The 21,846-nt window shown below is 34.3% G+C and overlaps 1 protein-coding gene across 1 annotated transcript; it reads left to right on the top strand.

The window, feature by feature from the left end:
* The first annotated feature begins 205 nt into the window (after positions 1–205).
* On the top strand, positions 206–20,318 carry LOC121995656 (K(+) efflux antiporter 3, chloroplastic-like). The gene is made up of 19 exons (XM_042549395.1): positions 206–560; positions 3,513–3,887; positions 4,206–4,307; positions 4,640–4,720; positions 7,719–7,820; positions 9,611–9,688; positions 13,200–13,268; positions 13,427–13,477; positions 15,722–15,835; positions 15,920–16,021; positions 16,093–16,227; positions 18,246–18,427; positions 18,520–18,655; positions 18,762–18,833; positions 18,925–19,011; positions 19,140–19,301; positions 19,444–19,533; positions 19,659–19,820; positions 19,895–20,318. Exons 1-19 carry the CDS (start codon positions 537–539, stop codon positions 20,186–20,188), a joined length of 2,418 nt encoding a protein of 805 aa, XP_042405329.1. The 5' UTR covers positions 206–536; the 3' UTR covers positions 20,189–20,318.
* Positions 20,319–21,846: the final 1,528 nt, after the last annotated feature.

Below are 21,846 nucleotides of genomic sequence, written 5' to 3'. Positions count from 1 at the left end.
AATTTTAACTATTGGAGATGCCCTAATATCACTGCAATGTTTTGAATAATTATTTTTAGAAAAAATCATATAAAATGGCCTTATTCTTTTAATTTATTATTGTACAATTTTAATTATCTGAGTATTTGTTTCTGATAATTATTTATAGCTCTGAAAAATAAGTGTACTATAATAAGTGGATAAATGATATAGCACTGAAAAAAATCAATTGGAGGCGAGAAGAGCCCTCAGCCACGAACCCCATATCGACGCGTGCTGGTTGTGACAGTCGACCAATCAAATGGCGGCGCGGCTCTCTGCTCACCTCTCCCTCCTCCTCTTGTCCTCTTCTTCCCCCGCTGCCAGATTATTTGAACCGGAGGCCGAGAAGCCACGGAGGCGTCAGATATCCTCCCTCCGGCCACACTAATCATGAGAAGATGGTGCCGCAGCGCTAGGACGTCTCCTCTTCTTACTACTGATTCTTCTTCGAAAAGATTAAACGGAGATAATTTCTTGTTCTTTCTCGATTGGATTTCAGCCAAGTCTTCGAAGCCATGACCGACTGCCACTTCCTTCAGGTCATTCTGATTACTTATTTGTTTTTTTCCCTTTATTTAGCATTTTCGAGTTTGTTGGCTGGTTACGTGAAGGCCTAGTTATTTAAGGCGTGAGGCACCCAAAAGCACATAGGTGCTGTTGGGCCTGAGGTGCTAGGTGCATTTTGAGTATAAATTTTTGCAATTCAAACATATATGAGAAATTATTGTCAAAACATTTCACTAACAAAATTCAAAAATTTCATAAACTAGTAAACAATAATGTAAATAAAATTCACTAACTATTTCACTGATTTTCTCAGTGGTGCTAATTTTCAAAATACAACATCAAAGTAGTGTTGATTTCCATTGCCACAGTGGTGTTGATTTTTGAAAATCAACACCATAGAGAAAATCAGTGGAATAAGTGGGAGGGGAGGGGAGGGGAGGGGATGTTAATGCTTATTTTTTATGGGAGAGGAAGAATCACATAGAGATAAAATAGTGAAATAAGTTTGCAAGGAACTAAGGGAGGTTGATGTTCATTTTCTAAGAGAGAGGAAGAATCACACAAGAAAAATGTGTCCATGCATGCAAGCAACCTAATTAATTTAAAGGGTAATTAAAGGTATGAGTTGGGCTTTAAAAAAAAATTTAAAACTTCAATAAGGCGAGGAAAATCTCTCCTTAAGCACGCCTTAACCTCTCAAAAGGCACGTGCTTCATTCAAGTACTACGTTTGGGTCATTGCCCATGCACAAATGGCACGGCTGGCTGCGCCTTGTGCCTAGGCACAGTCAGGCGCGCGCTTTTCACAACTATGTGTGAAGGCATGAATTTGTACCAACCTCGATAAGTTTCTCGCCGCTTTATAGTTGTTTGCGCAAGTTTTTCTTGATAGGATAGGTTTTGTACTGCAAATGATCACATGGAAACCTAAATACATTAAGGTGAATGCAAGACTTCTTTCTTTTAACATGCCCACTTAGTTACGTTTCTCTAGTGTGTGTAGCTGAATAATGCTTTCGAGTAGTGGTGCACAGGTTTGAGTTCTTTGTTGGTTTAAGATATAATACTTGTTGAATGCGTACGCACACAACGATCCATAGAGATAACTACTGTGATTCTGATTGTCTCTGTGCTAAGTACTAATTAATGTCAAGCATCCTGATTAAAATATTCAACAATCTACTTTGATCCTAACTGATGGTTATTTTCCATCTCATTTGTTCTTCTGTTCCATGTATACCATTTATGCTATCACACCATCACGGTATGTTTCTACTTCAATGGAGGATGCTACTTTTAAATCAGCTATGATCTTTGATTTAGTCTAGAAGAAAGTTGCACTTGAATTATTAGAAGAATACAATTAAAACACATAGAATGCCCGATGAGAAAACATATTAATATGGTACAAACATAAAGGCTGATAAATTCTATAAGTAGATAAGTTGAATAAGGAAGGCTGAGTGGTAGAGGGAGAAAAAACAAACTCTACATAGCACGATTGAAAGTTAAAAGATTCAGATAACAATAATTATATAACTTTAATAAATATGACCTGATCTGAAATGCTTAGGATTCACAGTCAATTTCTTGTTGCTATTTATATGAAGTCCCAAGCATTGCCCTAAATAAGTAAATAAATAATATGAATAATGAGACCATTTATTCTCTCCCCTAAATCTTGAGCATAGATATCTATCATGCATTAGTTGTTGCACAAAATAGAGGATCAATCCCACTAATAGGTTCGATGAAACATTCCTAAGAAGTGGTGTATGAAATACTAATTTCCTTAAACATATTTGATGAAATGACTATCAACTTTGGTACGTTTAGTGCGTTCATAAAAAATTTAGCTACTTGCACATTATCAATTTGATTATCATAGTGCGTGACCATCATGAAGAGTTGTATACTTGAGATTGCTGAGAAGAGTCTTGATCCATATCATCTCACAAGCTTCATGTGCTATATTCGACTTCAACATTAAAACAAGCTACAATATTCTATTCTTGTTCTTTCATATTGCCAACTTATCTCTCACATAGCAAACCAAACATAGTACTTCACTCGATGAGTAGGTATTAGAACTTTTTTTTCAGTCCCTTCTCTAACATTTTCTCCTTTCCTCTCAAGGTAATGTCAATCTTTACTCAGTGTCTTTCTCTTTCTTGATACCAAGTCCTCCTCACAAGAATAGATTATTAAAATCCTTAGCTATTTCTTTTTCTCTGCAACTCTTTAATCAGCTCCTATTTTGACTAAGTACAGTTGTCAACTTTTAAATGGCTTTGAAGGAATCAAGATGTTTGGTGAAAGAAGAGAGGGTAATTTGGTCCAGAAACAGAGGGGTCTCATTTGAATTTTGGAACACAAGGGCCAGATTTGGGCAATTCCCAGTATTAGATGTTCTATACAAGTAATTTCTCAGACTATAATTAAGTTAGATGAGCATAAAATTTTAATAAGTTGAGAAGTTACCACTTTGGTCTCTGCATTTTGTTGAAAATAATTTGGAGATCTGAACCAGTTATAGCATGAATCAACCATTGTTGGAGCAAGATTAGTACTATTTAACAGATGGTTTGAGAAGTTTATTCCCTAGGAGGTTTTCATTTACAATTATTAGTTATAATTCTTAGATACCCAGAAGCTTAAGTTTATTTTATGGTTTTGTTGAATTATTGATTGCCATAAAACTGAGTCCAAACAGGTCATTCATCCTTAACTTTCAGAAATGGTTCAGAAAGATGTTCATCCATGGCTGAAATTTGGAAGGCAATCAAATTTTTTTATGGTCCATGTTCTGTTGGGGTTATGTTTGTCTACTGGTCTATGTGACAATTAACACTAGCTCTTGGTTCCCATGAATGAGCTTGTTTGTCTTCCTTTATTGTGGATCTTAATTTCATTTTACAGTAATGGTGTAGATAAAACTTTTCCTCAAATGTACTGTTCTGATGCTATCTGCTCCTAATTTTGTAGGGAAGTTTGCTTGGATCTTGGAAAAATCCAATAAAAGCTTTCTCTAGTTACAATATCCGACTGAATACACTCTACTGCAAGAAACAATGGGATGTTCAGTCCTCAAGATTTTTCCGCACATATTGCCATCTAGGGTTGACACAAAGGGATGTAACCCAGGGCTCCCACTTCTTGTCATTGCAAAAAAGTGATAACCTAGGAGGATTTTACAACTACATTGGGAGAAAATCTTATAGCCTAAGATTTCAAATACAAGCACAGCTTGAGGTTGCTAATGCTATTGATGTTATAAATGATTTAGGTTTTGATACTCTCACATTTTTGGCTGTTACTGTTCTGGTTGTACCTGCATTCAGGATCATTAAAGCTAGTCCGGTAAGAATTATTTTCAAAATCTCATTTACTTCCAGATGCATATCTTTGTTGCTTTATGTTCTCTCGATGATGATTTTTCATCCTTGTTAATCAGGAAACACTAAAAAGATTATTAACAGGTTATTATCTACCATTTTTCAAGAGGATTTCTGAGTTTGTTCTCTAGTTATTAGTTTTTCCTGATTAATAAGGAATAATGGTTAATTAGGGTCAGCAAGACTATCATCAAATGCCTGTTCATTTTCTATTCTTATTGAAAAATACAACTAGTTCTTTACGTTCAGGATATTTAATATTGTTCTTTGTGTCTATGTGCAGATACTTGGATTTTTTTGTGCTGGTGTAGTACTTAACCAGTTTGGTCTCATTAGAAATCTCCTGGATGTTAAACTTTTATCAGAATGGGGGATTCTCTTCCTGGTATGCCCATTCCTTTTCTTGAATATAAAACTTATATCTGAACTTATTGTCTTTCTAAGGGAAAATATGTTTGCATGGAGAACCTAAAGATGCCTGATATAAGTTCTTGACTAGCTTAGGTACCTAGGAAACAAGATATAAGTTGCCTGCTTAGGCTCATCAGTTTTGGAGTGTGTTTTTTCAGGTTGTGATTGCCATACTAAGGAACATATATAGTTAATAAAGTGAATTTAAGCAAGTCATGGAGAGTCCATTTCCACCGTATTGATGTTCAATTCATCATTAAGAATTCATTACTACATAGTGATCTATTATTTTCCATGTACCTACAGTTGTTTGAGATGGGCCTTGAACTTTCACTTGCACGGCTGAAAGCTCTTGCAAAATTTGCTTTTGGAATGGGGTTGACACAGGTGCGGTACTACTTTTCACTATTTAATATTGATGAAAATTTATAGTGTGTTATTTCTTTTCGAGTTTTAATGTTTGATATTTTACTAAGCCACCAATCCATATATTCCTTTTTTTCCAAGGGAAAGGATGGAAAATTGCTTGCCAATATCTTAGAAAGAAAACATTTGTATCTCTATGAATTAGTCATATTTATTTTAGCATTTGATCCATTAGTGTTTTTGTTCTCTACTAATAAAACGCAAGTGAAAAATATAAATAGAAAAGTCTGAGATTATATTTTAGAGTTATTCACACAATTGTATGCCTAAACTAGAATGCCTCAAAAATGGAAATAAATAGGATAGATCAAGAAGCTTAAATAAGTCAGAAGTGAATTTTTGTTTATATAGACTATTGACCAAACAAACTAAGGCTAAATATTCAATAAGATATCTGATAACCACATCAAGTCTCCTGGGTGGACAATCTCTGGCCTGTGGAACAATATAGGAAGGGAGGTTAGCAAAATGAATCTATAATTTTGAGAAGAATTGACTCTTAAGGATTAGGCATGCAGATTCCAACCCCAAACTCATGGTTGTTAGTGAATTGCTCAAGCTTCTCTTGCGGAAAGAGTGAGCCATTACATGTTGGCTGAGGGACGAACTGGGAATTGTTCCTCTCAGGGGGACTTCCTTGGGCGTCGAACGATCAATTCAGAACTGATACAAACCAGGAGGATTTGATTATTTGATTAAAACAAAGTATTGTGATGGTTCTGGTGGATGCTTACATAGTTCGATTTTTGTCCAATCCTCTGATTGTAAAAGTGAAGAAATTCAACTACATGCAGGAAATTGCGGGAGTAAGAAAAATTAAGATGTAGCAATCATGTCTGAACTGTGAAATGGAGACATCTTGCAGTCAATCTAAAATTTGAAATCAAATATATCTTTTTGGTGAGTTCAAAATGGGGGGCTGGGCATGGGGTTACAAATTCAGTAAAATGTTACTATCTTACTAGACAACCTTGATAGTGGAAGACCACACAAATTTAATGTTTGCTCATGCTAATGGCAGTCATAATAAGTAGAAGCTTCTTACTAGGCTGGGCTATTTGAATAGAATAAACAATCAAATATCCTGTTGTCAACATTGACAAGGGGAGCTCTTTCTATTGCTAATGTTAATTTTTTAATCTTTGGAGAGATTGACATATTTCTTATTCTTTTAAATAGTTTGTTCCCATTTTCAACCTTGTACATATTGCCTAACATGAGACTCTCAGGAAACTGGAAGTGGAAGATTTTAAATTGGAATCACTTTATTGATAAAATTGGATTGCTTACAAAGATGAATCTACACACTAGCTCTACTCCCACATCTGACACACTTTCACTTGCCTTTCTTCTTCTCTTCTCTTTATTCTTCTTTCTTTGTTCTTCTTTTCATGGTTACAAATCATATCTACCATCCCTATTTATAGGAGTGGATGGTGGCTAGATACTTTATACAACATTCTAGAGAATCATTCTAGCTAGATGTCTAGATATTTTCTTTTTTCTTTAGTCCTTTCCTAGGATTACCTAGACTCTTCTAGGTCTTCAAGTGAAACCTACAATACTCTAGAAGGTTGTGGAAAATTCTAGTAAACTCTAGAAAATTTTAGACCCTTCCATGAGTTGGTGATGATTTAATAGTGGCCTTGTACATAGCTCCTAATACATCTATGGTAAGCTCACCGGCCTTTCTCATTTCCTACAAAATAACTACTTTTTGATATCTTCATTTTATTGTCCTTCCACCTCCCTATCCCCTTCCAAGTATAGTATTAATGTTGTTAATGGAAATTTCTACTAGATAAAAGTTTGATAGTTTTATTTTTATTTCAATGTTTTTTCTCTTAAAATAAATTAAAAGCATGTCTATTTGAGTGTATCAATTAGCATATGTACAGAGGTTTGAGATAACCACACAAGTGTATTAATAATATCAAATATCATAAAATATGTGTCGATTGCAAGGTTCAAAATGTCGAGCCGTATTGGAGTTTAAGTCTTTGACGGGAACAATAATGTTTCGGTATCGTGCCGACATTCTGATATATGGTGTTGGTGACGTGAAGGAGGAAGGAGATGGAAAAAAAAAAAGATAATACAATTATATTTTTTCCATTGGGAATGGTACAATTTTAACATTATCTTATATGAAGACAATTTACAAAAAAAAATTATCTCAAATTATCTTGACTTGTATCGTAGTAGTGTTGGCATAATACAATAGTCATCGACATGATTGACACAACAATACATTTCAATTATTTCACCAAGTAGAATAAGATTTTAAACCATGGCTGATTAGCGTCAGACCTTTGTCACTTGTATTTGCCACTGGTGTAGTCTTGTTTTAGCCTGAATATATAGTCGTTTCTTTCATTGGAAATTATCCGTAAATGAATGAGTCTTTTGTGTCTTTGTTTTCTTTTGAACTGATCGGGAGGAATGTTCCTTAGTAAGATGTCTTCATTTGATTTTGGAAGTTTTGCTTGTCCATTCAAGATCATGAGGTTTCTGTGATTTTGGAATATTGCAATGAATTTTGGTTTCACTATTTTGCATGGCTTATTTAGAAAAACTAGGAAAGTTTTGGAGAAAAGGTCTCATCCTTGAACAATTCCTAAATCTCTCTCCTCTACTTCTCTTCTTGGACTTAGGTTTCTGTAGCTGCTGAGTTGGTTCAGGTTTGTTTGAATCCTATTAGAAATAGACTATTCCTATCATATTCAAGACATCATTTCTTAAGTCCCCTCAAGTATTAAATGCTATGAAAATTTGTATTTAAAATTCTTTTCGAGTCGTGATTTGTTTTTTAGTTGGTAGCATATTGTAAGATGGTCCTCATGACAGGTCTTTTTTAGTTTCATGATAGTTTCTTATTGCTATTACTCGAAAATCAATATTAGCTAAGGAGATCAACATGTACTGATGACCAACATATTTCCCATCCTATATCTTGAAGGTTGTACTATCAACGCTTGCATTTACAGCTTTTGAGCTTCCTCCTAATGGAGCTGTTGGAACAAAGATTTTGCAGTTTCTTTTTAATTCACGGCCGGATCTGGTGAGGTGTCCTTTTCAGATATCCTTAGATAAAATTGTTTAATGAAGACCATTTTGCAATTTTTTTGAATTATCATGCTTTAGTTCCTTTTGTCGGAAAGAGCACATTGCCCAAACTTTCTGATGTAGCACACTAGCAATAACCTCATGCAGAGAAACTTACAAAGTGGGAAAATTTTCATAACATAAGAAGGATGAATTACAAAAGCATCCAAAGCCCTTTAAGACTAATTTTCCTAAGAAATGGTCTAACATACCCTAACTAATATAATGAACTTTAAAGATTTAACAAACTTGTAAATTTTGAAATGAGCCCTAAATTTTATCCCTAAATTTGAACTGCATCACTTTCCTTCTAAGCTGAATAAAAGAGGAAATGGGATTTTTTGTACTTGTTTTTTTTGGAAAACAGAGTATTTCTACTTTTGATGAACTCAACCGGGGAGAAATTTGAAAAAAAAAAAACTACTTTGAGGATTCTCTCTTTCTTTCTTTTCTGAGTTAGATCATGTTCTTGAACTTGGAACAGCTTGTTTCTCATGACAGTCATAGGTTTTCAATGTAAACTGACATTTTAAGATGATTTATGTAAATAAATTACTGATTATCATTTCTTTAATCTCTGATGAAAACTATTGTTGCTACTTTCATGCTGCTTTTGATATAAAAATGACCATAAATATGATAAGGATTCATAAGAATACTACAAAGCTCTACATTTCTTTTTGAAGTACAAATATTAGTCCTCTGTAAATAATGTTCTATTTTTTTAGTCATATTATGGTTGTCTTCTTGATTGTGATTTTTTTTATATAATTCACCTGATTTTATGGTATAAAGTACAAACTATAGCCAAAACAACTTTGAAAGTAAATGTTACTCCCCGTCCGAGGTCAATCCATCAAAGTATAGACTTCCCTTGGTCCAAGTGATTTAAATCCATGTCAAAGTAAGAAATCAATATCTTGATCAAGAAGCAACAATCATCTAAGAATACCCAGCACAACTAACTTGGATGATAACTTGAAACTGGAGGCAATATTAGAAAATTGAGCACAAATGTGCAAAGCAGACATAAAGGGCAACATGAGTTGTATATAATAAGACTCAAAAACATCAAAGTTCACAATCATGCATCAATGCGATTGGCAAACCATAACACAACTGCTACGTGAATGATGGCCCTACATGACAATGCTGGTGGTCGAGCGAAAATAATCAAGAAAGGGGCAAAGAAGGTGTTGAAAGCCACCTTATGTCATGTGAACATAGAAGATAAGGGTGGCTTCCTGACTTTTCATGGATTAGGAAGAGGAAAAATAAAGGGATATTTAAAATAATTAAAATCATAATATTAAAAAATCAACCACCTTGTGTCGCATGAATAGAGAGGAGGGAGGGTTCGAGACTTTTCTTTGGATTAGGACGAGGAAAATAAAGGATATTTTCTTGATTCAATAGTGGTCAACTATAAAAGTAAAACCTTTGATTTAAACCTGATGCAATTATAGTTTGAGCTTGAAGCAAAATAAAATTGATCCCCACATGAATCAACCCATCTAAATGCAAAAATTACACTAAAGGCCACTAAAAATTGGCTTCTGATATCACCTGGTTCAGATGTAAAACTATAATTTAATCTCACAAAATTCTAGTTAATCACTAATTATATTTGTTTGATTCTTAATTAATTTGTGGAATATAACAGTAATTGAATTTAGTAATTCATAATCAACTAGCTTTACTTTTTCTTTGATTTTCTATGGTCCCTAAATTTCTTTTCCAATGCAGGTCAATATCCGAAGCATTGATGAAGCGATTGTGATTGGAGCTGCCCTTTCACTATCCTCTTCTGCCTTTGTACTACAGGTGTGCTTATAAGTTTGTTGAGGTAAACTAATGCATCATCATATGTGTGAATCCTAAATCAAATATAGGAAAAATTCAATGGTTGTTGAGCAATATCACCATAGTTATCTATATGGATTGCTATAATGACATATTAATTCTATAACTCATGGATGTATATTTTGTTGTTTTTGTTGGTTTATGCCTTAGCTATAAATTATGTCATCAGAGGCCTGCCATTTTACTTTCAGATATTGGAAAAGATAAACTACGATAAGAATGCTAATATGTTATATGAAAAGTTACAGAAAATGCTAAATAAAAATATTAATATTTGATATTAGTTACTTGTAGACTTAATAAATGATAAAATCTAATAAATAATAAAATGAGAGAAAATAGTTTGAGATGATATGAGTACATTCAAAGACGAAAATTGGGCTTTATAAGTATAAGACAATACTTAAGAGTGGAAAAATGAAAGGATTAGAAGGGCAACAAAGAAAACAATCAATGTAATAAAAATGAAAATGGCTGGTATTATGTTGTCTTCACTTAAGCAGATGAATTTAAAATTAGCAAAAGAGCATGACTTCCAAACGAGAAACACAATTTTCATGCCTACAATACTCCCCTTGTTTACTCAACACAAAAATAAGCAAAAACTATGAATACAAAGCCTGTGAAAGGAATTGGTTTCCTCCCCTTTTCCCTTTAATTCCCTTCTTTTTCTTTTCTTTCAACCAAAAAGTAAACACAACATTGGAGATAAAACCTCGTATAAAGCTCAATGGAGGGATAAGTTCCACATAGTCCACCTAAATAGCTGAGATAAATATGGCTTGATGATGATGATGAGTTGATGACCTTCTTATCATTAGGAAACTAGTTCGAAGAAATCATATAAAATAAAACTTATGCAACTTGCCATGTTCTTATTGCAGTGCTAATAATGTTCTGTTTTCTAATAGCCTGAATTTTGATGGATTGCTATTGAATAATTATCTTCTTTATCATGGCCTCCATGCCCCATTCCAAACTTCGGTTTTCCTCCTTGATACATTTTAGGAGGGAAAAGTTTGGATGGTTGTAATTTAGCTTAGAAGTTGTCGTAGTATTGGTGTACAACGGTATACTTTGGACGAAAACATATATGCTTTTGGGAAAATGTTATCTGGGCCATGGTTTAAGCCGGGGTTTGGTCCCTGGACAAAACAAGACATAGTTTCATAGTTTTGTGCCTTTTGCCCCTTGTTTCAAAGATCTAGTGTGGAGGAAGAGGAGGTGAATGAAGAAAAAGAGGGCATTTCGACAGTGAGTGTAAGATGTTTCAATGTGGAATAAGAGTACACTGACTAGACGAGGAAGAAGAGGATGCCAATTTTTCCAATAAGGAGGAAGAGGCGGGGGCGAGGAGGAGGAGCGGAAGCTTAATTTGAGGTGTTGCAAATGCTAGAGAAGAAGAGAAATTGCTCCGTAGAAGCCTTCGATTGTTAAGGAGCGAAAGAGAATTAGGGTTTTGCCTCTACAATACATGGAATAAAACTTCATGCTCACGAAGGACCTTTGGCCACTAGAGTTTCAAGGCTTACAAACAAGCTTATCACACATTTTTATGTTGACGTTTGTTGTGCCCAAAGGATGTTCACATATCTCCACAATGATATGATATTGTCCACTTTGGACCTAAGCCCTCATGGCTTTGCTTTGATACCAATTGTCTAGCATTCGATCACCATGACCTACCAGGGCCTTCCCCGCGAGCATTCGATCATCCTGACCTGCTCTAGGTCTCCCTGCAACATCGTTCAAGGCCACCCCATATGTCATCTAGTCTGGACCGTGGCTCTGATACCATTTATTGTGTCCAAAGGATATGCACATATTTTTATTGGCATGAGGCCTTTTGGGTAGAGCCCAAGAGCAAAGTCATGAGGGCTTAGGTCCAAAGTTGATAATATCATGTCATTATGGAGATATGTGTATATTCTTTGGACACAACAACACCGTTCCGCCTCTCAATGAGGTAACGGAATAAAAAATGTCTGTTGCGTTGACAACACAACTTGATGTGTTAATATGTGATCTGACATATCTAGTGGTTAGGTCAAAAATTTCAATTATATCTTGGTTTATCTTAAGTCAATAATCTATATTTTCTTTTATTTCTTTCTTCTTCCATTCCTTAGCTTCGCAATTTATTGCCTTGGCACAAAATAATGTCATTCCATCCACAACTGTGGCAAGATAGGTAGGTTCGGATTCTAGTAGGAACATTAAGCCAGGCTTGTGCTTAACTTTAACAGTCTAGAAGGTAGTCCATATTCCATCTTTATAGACTTGGAATCATTGAAATTGGCAAACTGCTATCTATGCCGATAGAAACATGGGTTGTGCAACTCATGCCAACCAATACAAGGTTGGCACATCTAGGTACCACACTTTGACAGTGGTCAATAGGCACTATAAAATCGAATAGTCTATTCAAGATCATGCAAACACAAAGCTATGGTTTGCTTTTGTAGGCCATTCTACACCACTCATTGGTGTAGTTAGTTATGATTTCAAGCTACCACCAAGCTCTAAAATTCATGCCATCTTTCACATCTAGATCCTCAAAAAGTTCCATGGCTCAAGGAGTTAACCGATCCAATCCTTCTTGCATTATAGTAAAGGAGGAGCCTCTGACTCTACCTTGACTTCTTGGATCTACCATTGGTCCAAAGACACCAAAAGTTTTTAGTCAAGTAGTCAAACCAATCTCCTACAAGAGCCTCATGGTACGAATACTTGAGCTTCGTCCAAATTTTCTACCTTCATGATCACAGAGGTTCACTTTCCCCAACAGGAGTAATTTTAGGGTTTAGCATATGACAATGCCACATCAATTAAAGGTAGAAGTCAAAAGGAGATCACAAAGAAAGTGTTACCAAGGAAGATGACACATCAAACGACAAGAATGAAATTGTATGTTGAGAATGCAGGGATAAGAGTTCTAAATATCTTTCATGCAAATCAAATACCAAGACTGAGTTGACTAGAGACACGATCAAGGAGGTGAACCTCAGGAATGGTCTTCGGGTTAAACGAGCAGTAAGTATGCATAGGTCACTAGCATTGGGTTGAGCAAGTTATGAAGTTCTCTCCCCTCTATTGTACATAGATAAAGAGGGTGATTTGTTGTAGTTGGAGCACCCAAAAAGAATACCTGAAGTTAATGTGCGATTTGTGGTCCACTTAATGAATCCAATCTCTCTCTTTCCTCTTTCTCCTTCCCACTTGGACAACATAGCTAAGCATAAGAACAAGATGATTGGCTGATTACCTCGCTGTCCCTCCCCCCCCAATCATCGAAAACTTTCCTCTTTCACTCTCCTCCTCTGACATGATGCTTGGTGAAGCACCTCACCTTTGGCTTCCCGACAAAAGCATAACAATGCATGTATAAAAGATTACATTATTCTATTTCTATATGTAAGCTAGCATACTTAAGATATTTTCATCTCTCTAATCTTGCAATTCATTTGCATAGCTTCTTGCAGAGAAAGGAGAGCTCCCAACCCGTTTTGGTTCTGCAACTTTAGGCATTCTTCTACTGCAGGTTCATATTCTTCCTGTTGTATAACTTATCTTGTATTCATTTCCTTGGTTTAGTATGTTTCTCATGAATGTTTTGGCTATCTACTCTTTTTGGAAAACATTATTATTTATCATGTGGTGACAGTTTCAATTGATGTTACATTTTGTCAATTATTTCAGGACATTGCAGTTGTTCCTCTACTGGTGATTCTACCGGTGCTTGAGAGCCAGGTATACTTAATATTCATGTAGGATTAAGAACTGCTACATGGAGATGTCCATAAGATGAGCAATATTAATGTTCTAGCTGTTATCTTCTTCATACTTTACCAAGGACCGTTATAAGAAAATGAAGTTCTCTTTTGCGCCAAACTCTATTTGGGTTTTAGTGAAGGGTTGGTTGATCATTTATGATTATTGACTGAATGTAAAAAAGCTTAGTGGCTAAATTTTGAATTGCCAAAAGACTTGCAGCTATTGGGATAAGCAACTTCATGTAGTCAACTATGCATGTCATGGTTATAAAATTAGCATATCTTGCTAAGTTATGATTTCCCTTCAAACATATAACTTGGATCTCTTTAATGATCATACCAATCTAACATGCACGTTTTCTTGAGTGACTACTGTTGTTTTGGTAAAAAGGAACTACTGATGCAAAGCTCTTGTATCATTGGGGCTATGCTTAGTGTTCCAACTTTCATCAATATGCAGCCCCTCTTCAATAAAAAAGGGTAGCTATTTCCATCAGCTTATCAAGCCAATTGAAAAAAAGTAGATCAAAGGCACAAAAAAATTGACAACCATATGTATTTTATATTGCCATGTTTTGAAATCTCATGCAATGTTGGGCAACATAGCCAAAACGTATCATTTTGATAAATTAGTTTTGAAATACCCTTCAGGAATTGACTACAACATAACTCAAATTTTCATATGCCTTTCACTCACAAACTTATAGAGAATCTTCTTAGATGCACGATTGGGAAAAACTAGAGATTTGGGATTCTATCTTACCCATTGTTGAGTTTGTAAATAGCTCTATGGGTAAAATCCAGTAAGCGACATCGATTTGCTTTCATTACCTGCTACTCTTTTGAGTCAACTGTGAGATTTTTTGAATGTCCTTAAAAGATACACATCCATATCAGGAGAAACATTTAATGTGTAATGAACTTTATAAAATTCAAGTAGATACACATTGTAGACAAATACATATAGGAGATTATGTCCTTATTTGCGTTCACCCTGAGCAATTTTCTAAAAACTCCCATAGATAACTTCATGCTCAATTTCTTGGTCATTTCTATATTGTGAGAGAAAAATAGATCCTAATGCTTACGTTGTTGATTTATCACTTGAATTAAACGTTAGTCCAATTTTTAATATGATGAATCTAATTTCTTATCAATCGACATCCCGTTTTTTGTTTGATCATTTGTGCACAAGTTGTGCTCTGACCACTTTGGTGTCGGCTCTTCCTCGTCATTGTCGACCAATTTTTTTGAGAGTCATTGATATGCATATAGTGCTAGCTCCTCATCAGAGCACTAGAGACAATTAGTCTGCTAGAAACAACTCCTAGATATAGAAGGCGCATGGATCGAAGAAGAACTATGGCACGTGATCCTGACTTATTTTTTGAGATTCAACAAGAGGTACACCGTACCACAACCATCTTCCATAGAGATAACCTTGATCATCTAACTTCCACTCTGAGGCATCATATGACTTGACAAAATATCCTACTCCTTTGCTCGATGGAGTTGACTTTTTCTTCATGAGGAGAAAGATGTAATTAGAGTATTTAATAAGTCACTTGGTTTTTTTTATAGATTCTGTTATCTAATTTTTTTTAAATAGTTGTTTAGCTTTATTTTTAGTAACCTAGTCGTGAGTTTACAAATATGTTATATTTTCTACCTCTAAAAGGGGTTAAGATCATTTTTATGTTAAATAATATTATTTTCACTCTTCATTTGTCAAGAGTTGAGTTGTTGGCAGCACGATCTATTCCTGTTGCATCACTAATTCCAAATAGTCGGGACTGAACTGGCTGGATGATGATGATTTTCTGTCCAAATATTGTTCTCATGTTGCTAATATAAACCTGTCCATATGATTTGCTCCATTGCATTCTATCAAATTGGCCCCTTTCAGTATTTATCTATTTCTTCACCTAGTCCATTTTTTTTTCAATTATTTGCTTCACTTTCAAATGGGCGAATGCCATCTCTTGCCCATACATTTCATTTTATCTTAATTTCAATATTGAGATTGAGTTCTGTTATTCTGTTCTTTTTTTAAAGAAAAATTATCTATTCAGCTTTAGGCTGTCTCTTGTGTATCATACCTGGTTTGATCGTGTATCATTGTCATCTCTTTCATATTGTCTAATGGATACTGATGCTCATTTGACATGATTCTATAAAAGTACATGCACATCATAAGTATTCTTTTGATATTTAATTTCAGAACCTTGCAACTGAAAGTATTTGGCCAGTTTTAGCAGCTGAGAGCTTGAAAGCTTTAGGTGGTCTTGGTCTTCTTTCCCTTGGTGGGAAATATCTTCTCAGGCGAATATTTGAAGTATGAATATTGATATACACAACTTTTTCTTGTTAATCCAATCATGTCAACAGGATACTTCCACAGACTAGTTAATTGATACAGGTTGTTGCTGAGTCAAGGAGCTCAGAAGCTTTTGTTGCTCTGTGTTTGCTTACAGTGTCAGGGACTTCTCTTCTTACCCAAATGTTAGGCTTCAGCGACACAGTAGGTTATGAATAATTTATAGTTATCTGAATTCATTTGTCTGCAAATACTATTCTCATTGTCTCATGTAGCTAGGAGCATTTCTGGCTGGAGCACTCCTAGCAGAAACAAATTTCCGGACACAAATTGAAGCTGACATAAGACCTTTCAGAGGCTTACTGCTTGGACTATTTTTTGTCACCACTGGGACGTCCATTGACATGCAGGTGCTTGCAAATGTTTGAATTATATCTAGCATGTGCAAAAGTTGTTTCAGTTCAGTAAATTTTTAGTTACTTATGGACCATCAATAATTTTAACTGAATATATTGGTACACTTTTGCGTTAAGTTACAAAATTTTAACTTCTTGAGCTCACACATTGCTGATCAACTGCTGTTGAGGGGAATTCACTCAGCATGGGCTCTTTGCTGAGGATAAAGTCTATAATTGTAGATTTTTTCACATGCCCTTGGTAATGACGGAGCCTCATGCAAATCAAATGCTCTTAGTGTATAAATTGTCAACCTTCGCAATTCTCTAATAGACTTTCTTAAACAGACTGCATATCATTATTGATGAAAAATAAAATCAAACTTCCAACTTAGCCATGAGCCATAAAGATTGACCCGGTGTCAAAACATTCATTTTCTATTCTTTTTGATTGTATGTGATTTCTTCTTGTTCAGAAGTTCTTATAAACATGCGAAGTATTGCTAATTGATATATGTAATTGAATTTTGCATATTCTCAATGAACCACGATTGCATTAACTTTCAAAAAAATCTATTTCCTTCAATTCACTAAGAACGTTGTAGATTCACAAGTTCTGCTTTTGGTTTGCTCTATATGCAAAATATAATTATCCAACAGAATAGTTATAATTGTCTTGTTTGGTTAACTGGGGTTGGCTTATAGTTAGTCATGTATATTCCACAGTTGAATATATATATATTTACTTTTATAGATTTAAAAAAACTATTTTGAACTGAAATTCTGAATGATGGATCATGAATTCACAATGATTTTACATCCCTCAAGATTTTATGCTTGTTCTAGATGGAAATATCTAATATGGAATAACTAATTGAACAAAAATTAGAATGCTAATGATGCCTGGACAAATCTTATCGTCTAACAAAACATGGAGATCCATCCTTTCAGGGAGTTTACATTGTTTACCATATCCATCAAATTTATCCAAACATGAGAAGCTGAAATTTTTTGATAGCTAACCTTTGTTTTTTATCTGACTATAAAATAATGTTTGCAAATCACAGAATAAATCTGCATCACATGGACAAATCAATAAAAAAAAATTAGTTCGCTCTTGCTTATCAATCATGTAAGTGTTTAATGATGCATAAAATACTATTTTACTGATAATCTCAACCCATTTAGAATTGTAATTGTGGTCACTACGACATGTGTTAAAACTTGTTTCATGAATATGATATTCAAGTCTTACATTTGCATAAGCTTTAATACCCAAAATTTTCGCAACACAATATGTTAGGAGAAACGTTACCTTGATCTTCAAGTATACAGAAAATAATAGAACTTCTCAAGATGTTTCTCCCTCTTCATTAATCTTTTTGATGGAGAAAAAGATCTATTTAATGGATAGATACTAATTTTTCAACCTTTCATTTCACATTCCATCAATATATGCATTTAATTGTCTCTTTATTCTCAATTGGGCCTTTCATTCTTGCCCCCACTGGTTGGCACAATTGGTATTTGCATGAGTGTTTGCTTCAATAGGTCTTGAGGTCAATTCTCAACGAGTGCAAAATGCCTTGTTGGGTGTCTAACCTCTCCATGCAAAGGATCGCCGCACTAGGGCAAAATGCCCTACATGCCTGCATCTTGCCATGGAGCTGGCGAGGCCGCTTAGAGTGAGTGATATCACCTTTTGCTTCAATGGGCCTTTCATTCTCACATTCCATGAAAGTGAGCTTTGTTTTTACATTCATCACTATGAATAATACAATTAATAATAAGAAAATAAATTATTTCTAACGATTACTTCTAGAAACATAACTATCCAATGATTGAAATTTCAATTGAATTCAGGAGAGCAATATAGCCTAACTATTTAGTAGTAAGTTATAAATCTTGTCACCTCTATTGATTTCGGAGATTGATGTTACATTCCAAACTGTCTCATTGTTCTATATGTACCAGTATCAGATACTTCTCTATGAATATTAATCCTTTGTTGTTTTAATTTTTCTGTTATGCAGCTCCTTTTCCGAGAATGGCCGAATGTACTTTCCCTCTTATCAGGCTTAATTGTTATCAAGACCTTGATAATAACTGCAATAGGTCCTCGTGTTGGATTAACCTTACAAGAGAGTGTAAGAATAGGACTGCTTCTTTCACAAGGGGGGGAGTTTGGGTTTGTGGTGTTTTCTTTAGCGAACAGGTCAGCTGTCAGCAAGATATACAATTAATACCTTTGCTTGGTGTTTTCTTTTGCTTTAGATTTTCTGATTGAGAGAAATTTCTTTTTAAAAGGCTTGGAGTTCTACCACTTGAGTTGAATAAACTTCTCATAATAGTCGTCGTCTTGTCTATGGCATTAACACCTTTGCTAAATGAAATGGGAAGAAAAGCTGCTGAAATCATTGATGAGAAGCTTCAAGCTACAGAGGTAAGTCCTTTGGTTTAGCGCAATATTATATATATATATATATATATATATATATATATATATTGGCCTCTTCTCAATTACTAGTTTAGCGCTTTAAACTTTACAGAAAATTGCTGACATGGTGAGCTTTGATGCAAGTGAACCAATAGTTATTCTAGGGTTTGAGCAAATGGGACAGGTATCACAAGGTTTCTACTAGCTACTGGTTCCCAACTTGTATCAAAATGTAGTTTTCTTTTTCACTAAACACTCAACGTCAAGTTATGCAGGTTCTGGCCAATTTTTTATCAACTCCTTTGGCTGGAGACGAGGGTATGCCATATGTTGCATTTGATCTTAATCTAAGGGTTGTTAAGGTACAAAGTGGTCTTAGTCTTCCATCTCCACTAACAATGATTCTCACAATTGTAATAGTTGACATTTATTTGCATCTAATTAGCATCTAATTGTTGAAAAACAAATATGATCTTATTCTGCCGACCAGGAAGCAAGGAAGCTGGGTTTCCCCATACTGTATGGAGATGGTTCCCGACCAGCAGTTTTGCAATCTGCTGGTATATCGTCCCCAAAAGCTGTCATGGTTATGTATGCAGGAAGAAGTAGGACACTTGATGCAGTTCAAAGAATAAGACTTGCTTTTCCTGCGGTGATTTTTTTTCCCTATTTGATTAGAGCATGCACATTTTCATAATTTCAAAGAGGAAAACTTGTATTTTATTTCCATTGTAAAAAAAACACAAGCTGCAGCTTCTCATGTTTATCAAGCTTCATGGTGCATGCTTTTACAGATTCCAATCTATGCAAGGGCTCAGGATGTTTCTCATCTATTGGATCTAAAGAAAGCTGGTGCTACTGATGCTATTCTTGAGAATGCTGAGGTATACCAAGAAGTAGCAACACCTTGTTCTGACCACATAACTAGTGGTTGGCATTGTGATAAATTCTTCTGATGGTTAGGCATTATGCTAACTAAATTCTTCGGATGGTTATCCTTGTAATACAGACAAGTTTGCAGCTTGGCTCAAAGCTACTGAGAGGGTTTGGTGTCATGTCGGATGATGTGACTTTCGTGAGTCAACTCCTGAGGGATTCGATGGAGTTACAAGCCCAAGAAGAGTTGAACAGAAATGAAGATCGTGATCTTGATATCATGAAGCCAATGCAGGTGATTGTATTCTTACCATGTTGTCCACTCCACTTGTGTATAATAACAACTTGAACTGAACTTTGCCTAAACAGGTTAGGGTGACTGACTTGGTTCAGGCCAAAAGTAGCACTCGGTTATCGATCAACAAGCAATCACTCAGCTATGATGCCAATCGTGTCCGGGTTTCCGAGAACAATCAGCCATCTATCATTGATACAGAAGTTGAACAAGATGCAAATGGTGGCTTGGAAAATGAGTATGAGAATATAGACGATGATGATGGTGTCAAATATTGTCAATTAGATTCAGATATTGATTTACCAGATGTAAAGGAGGAAGTCCAGGGAGATGATAAAGTGTTGGATCATTCTATCCGACAAAAATAGTACAGACCAGATTTCAAAGTTTTTATTAGGATAATTTGATTTTGAAGAGAATTGGGAAAGGAACTTCATTTTCTTGTATGTACGGACTGTTGATTGATCAATTGGAACTTGTATATTAAATGTTATCGCATGCAAAGTTTTGTTAACTGAATAATAATCATTAGAGGAAGATTCTAAGTTTTAAGAAAAGAACTTGTAAAATTGTAAATAATAAACATCGAAGAGATGGTCCAAGATCTAACAAGAGTCTAACATAGTCAAATCTTTCAACTATGCTAGAAATACGATTTTGAGATTTACCATATAGATATTAAGATGATCTTTATAAACAGCGAGTTATAAATAAAAAACCCATATGAAATTATGTTGCTATTTTAGTCCGAATCAAAATGTGATCGGATAGCTCAACTATCAAGGTCTTCCAACTTGTGTTGGTTGTATTAGACCCGAACATAGCTTGAAATCACCGGTTGGACAGTTTCTAGGGTTGACACTTAGTCCAAGATGATTATGATTTATGATTTATGATTTAGAACTGTATGTTCATAATTTACTATGGTTAAAGATTATTATATTAAAATAAAATAATAAATTCATAAAAAAAGGTTTATATTTATTCACGTTGCCTATATATTTTCTTAGGATATAGGAAAATAAAAACTTACGTAGTTCTTTTTTACGTTATAAAGTGACATTATTACTCATTTTCATTTTCCATTCCTGTAGTATATATTAGGTATCAAAATTTTCAACTTTGTTATCTGAAAGCTACATTCCTTTGATTTTTTTTTTCAGCTTTAGTCCAACCGTCAAGTAATGTTTGGATTTCCAATGAGTCAGAAGACAATCGATCATCATCCATCCAGTATATTATCGTCGACATTGAATGTATGTTCCATAATAACTGTTGACAGTAGACAAGCTAAAATGTCTCTGGTGATCATGGAGAAGATAGGAAAATTTTAAGTCTTCTGTGATCACTACTTTAGGATATTGAAATCCGTTTCACTATCTATTTCATTAAAATCAAAAGAAGTCGTAAAATAATTTTTCAAGTTCATGTGTCCTAAAATAATGCTTTTGTAAATTGTAAATGATTACTACTAGAATTTTATATTTTAAAAATATTAATTTATATTCCATATTTTATACTATATTCTTTATAAATATCATATAAATAAATTTTAATATTATATACAATATTATTAGGATATAGAGAAGAATATTTAAATGGAATTAAAGCGTAGTAATACAAATCTAATATTTCTTGTAAAACTTCCTAATAAATATCTAAGGTTTAAAACAAATACAAATAAATAAATTTCAGGAATATGGAAAAAATATTTTTTCATTTCGTTTCCATTCTTAATACACAAGAAAGATAAAATTTTATTGGCACTATTTTTATTTAAAACTAATACTACATAAAAAAATTCTCTAAAATTAAATGAGAAGTTGGATAAAAAAATGGAAAAATTTTTAGTTGTATCATTAAATATTTTTAAAATTTTATTAATATCTTGTGCAAAACATATTTTAGACTAGAGCCGTAATTGGGCCCGACAAGGGTCAAGTTGGTTGCAATTTAAAACTAATATTACACTACAAAAATTACGTAAAATTAAATGAGAAATGGGATAATAAAAATTGAAAAATTG

This window comes from Zingiber officinale, chromosome 6A, assembly GCF_018446385.1.
Source record: "Zingiber officinale cultivar Zhangliang chromosome 6A, Zo_v1.1, whole genome shotgun sequence".
Classification (NCBI taxonomy): domain Eukaryota; kingdom Viridiplantae; phylum Streptophyta; class Magnoliopsida; order Zingiberales; family Zingiberaceae; genus Zingiber; species Zingiber officinale.
Note: the sequence above shows the minus strand (reverse complement) of the source record. Positions and strands in the feature narration are given on the sequence as shown.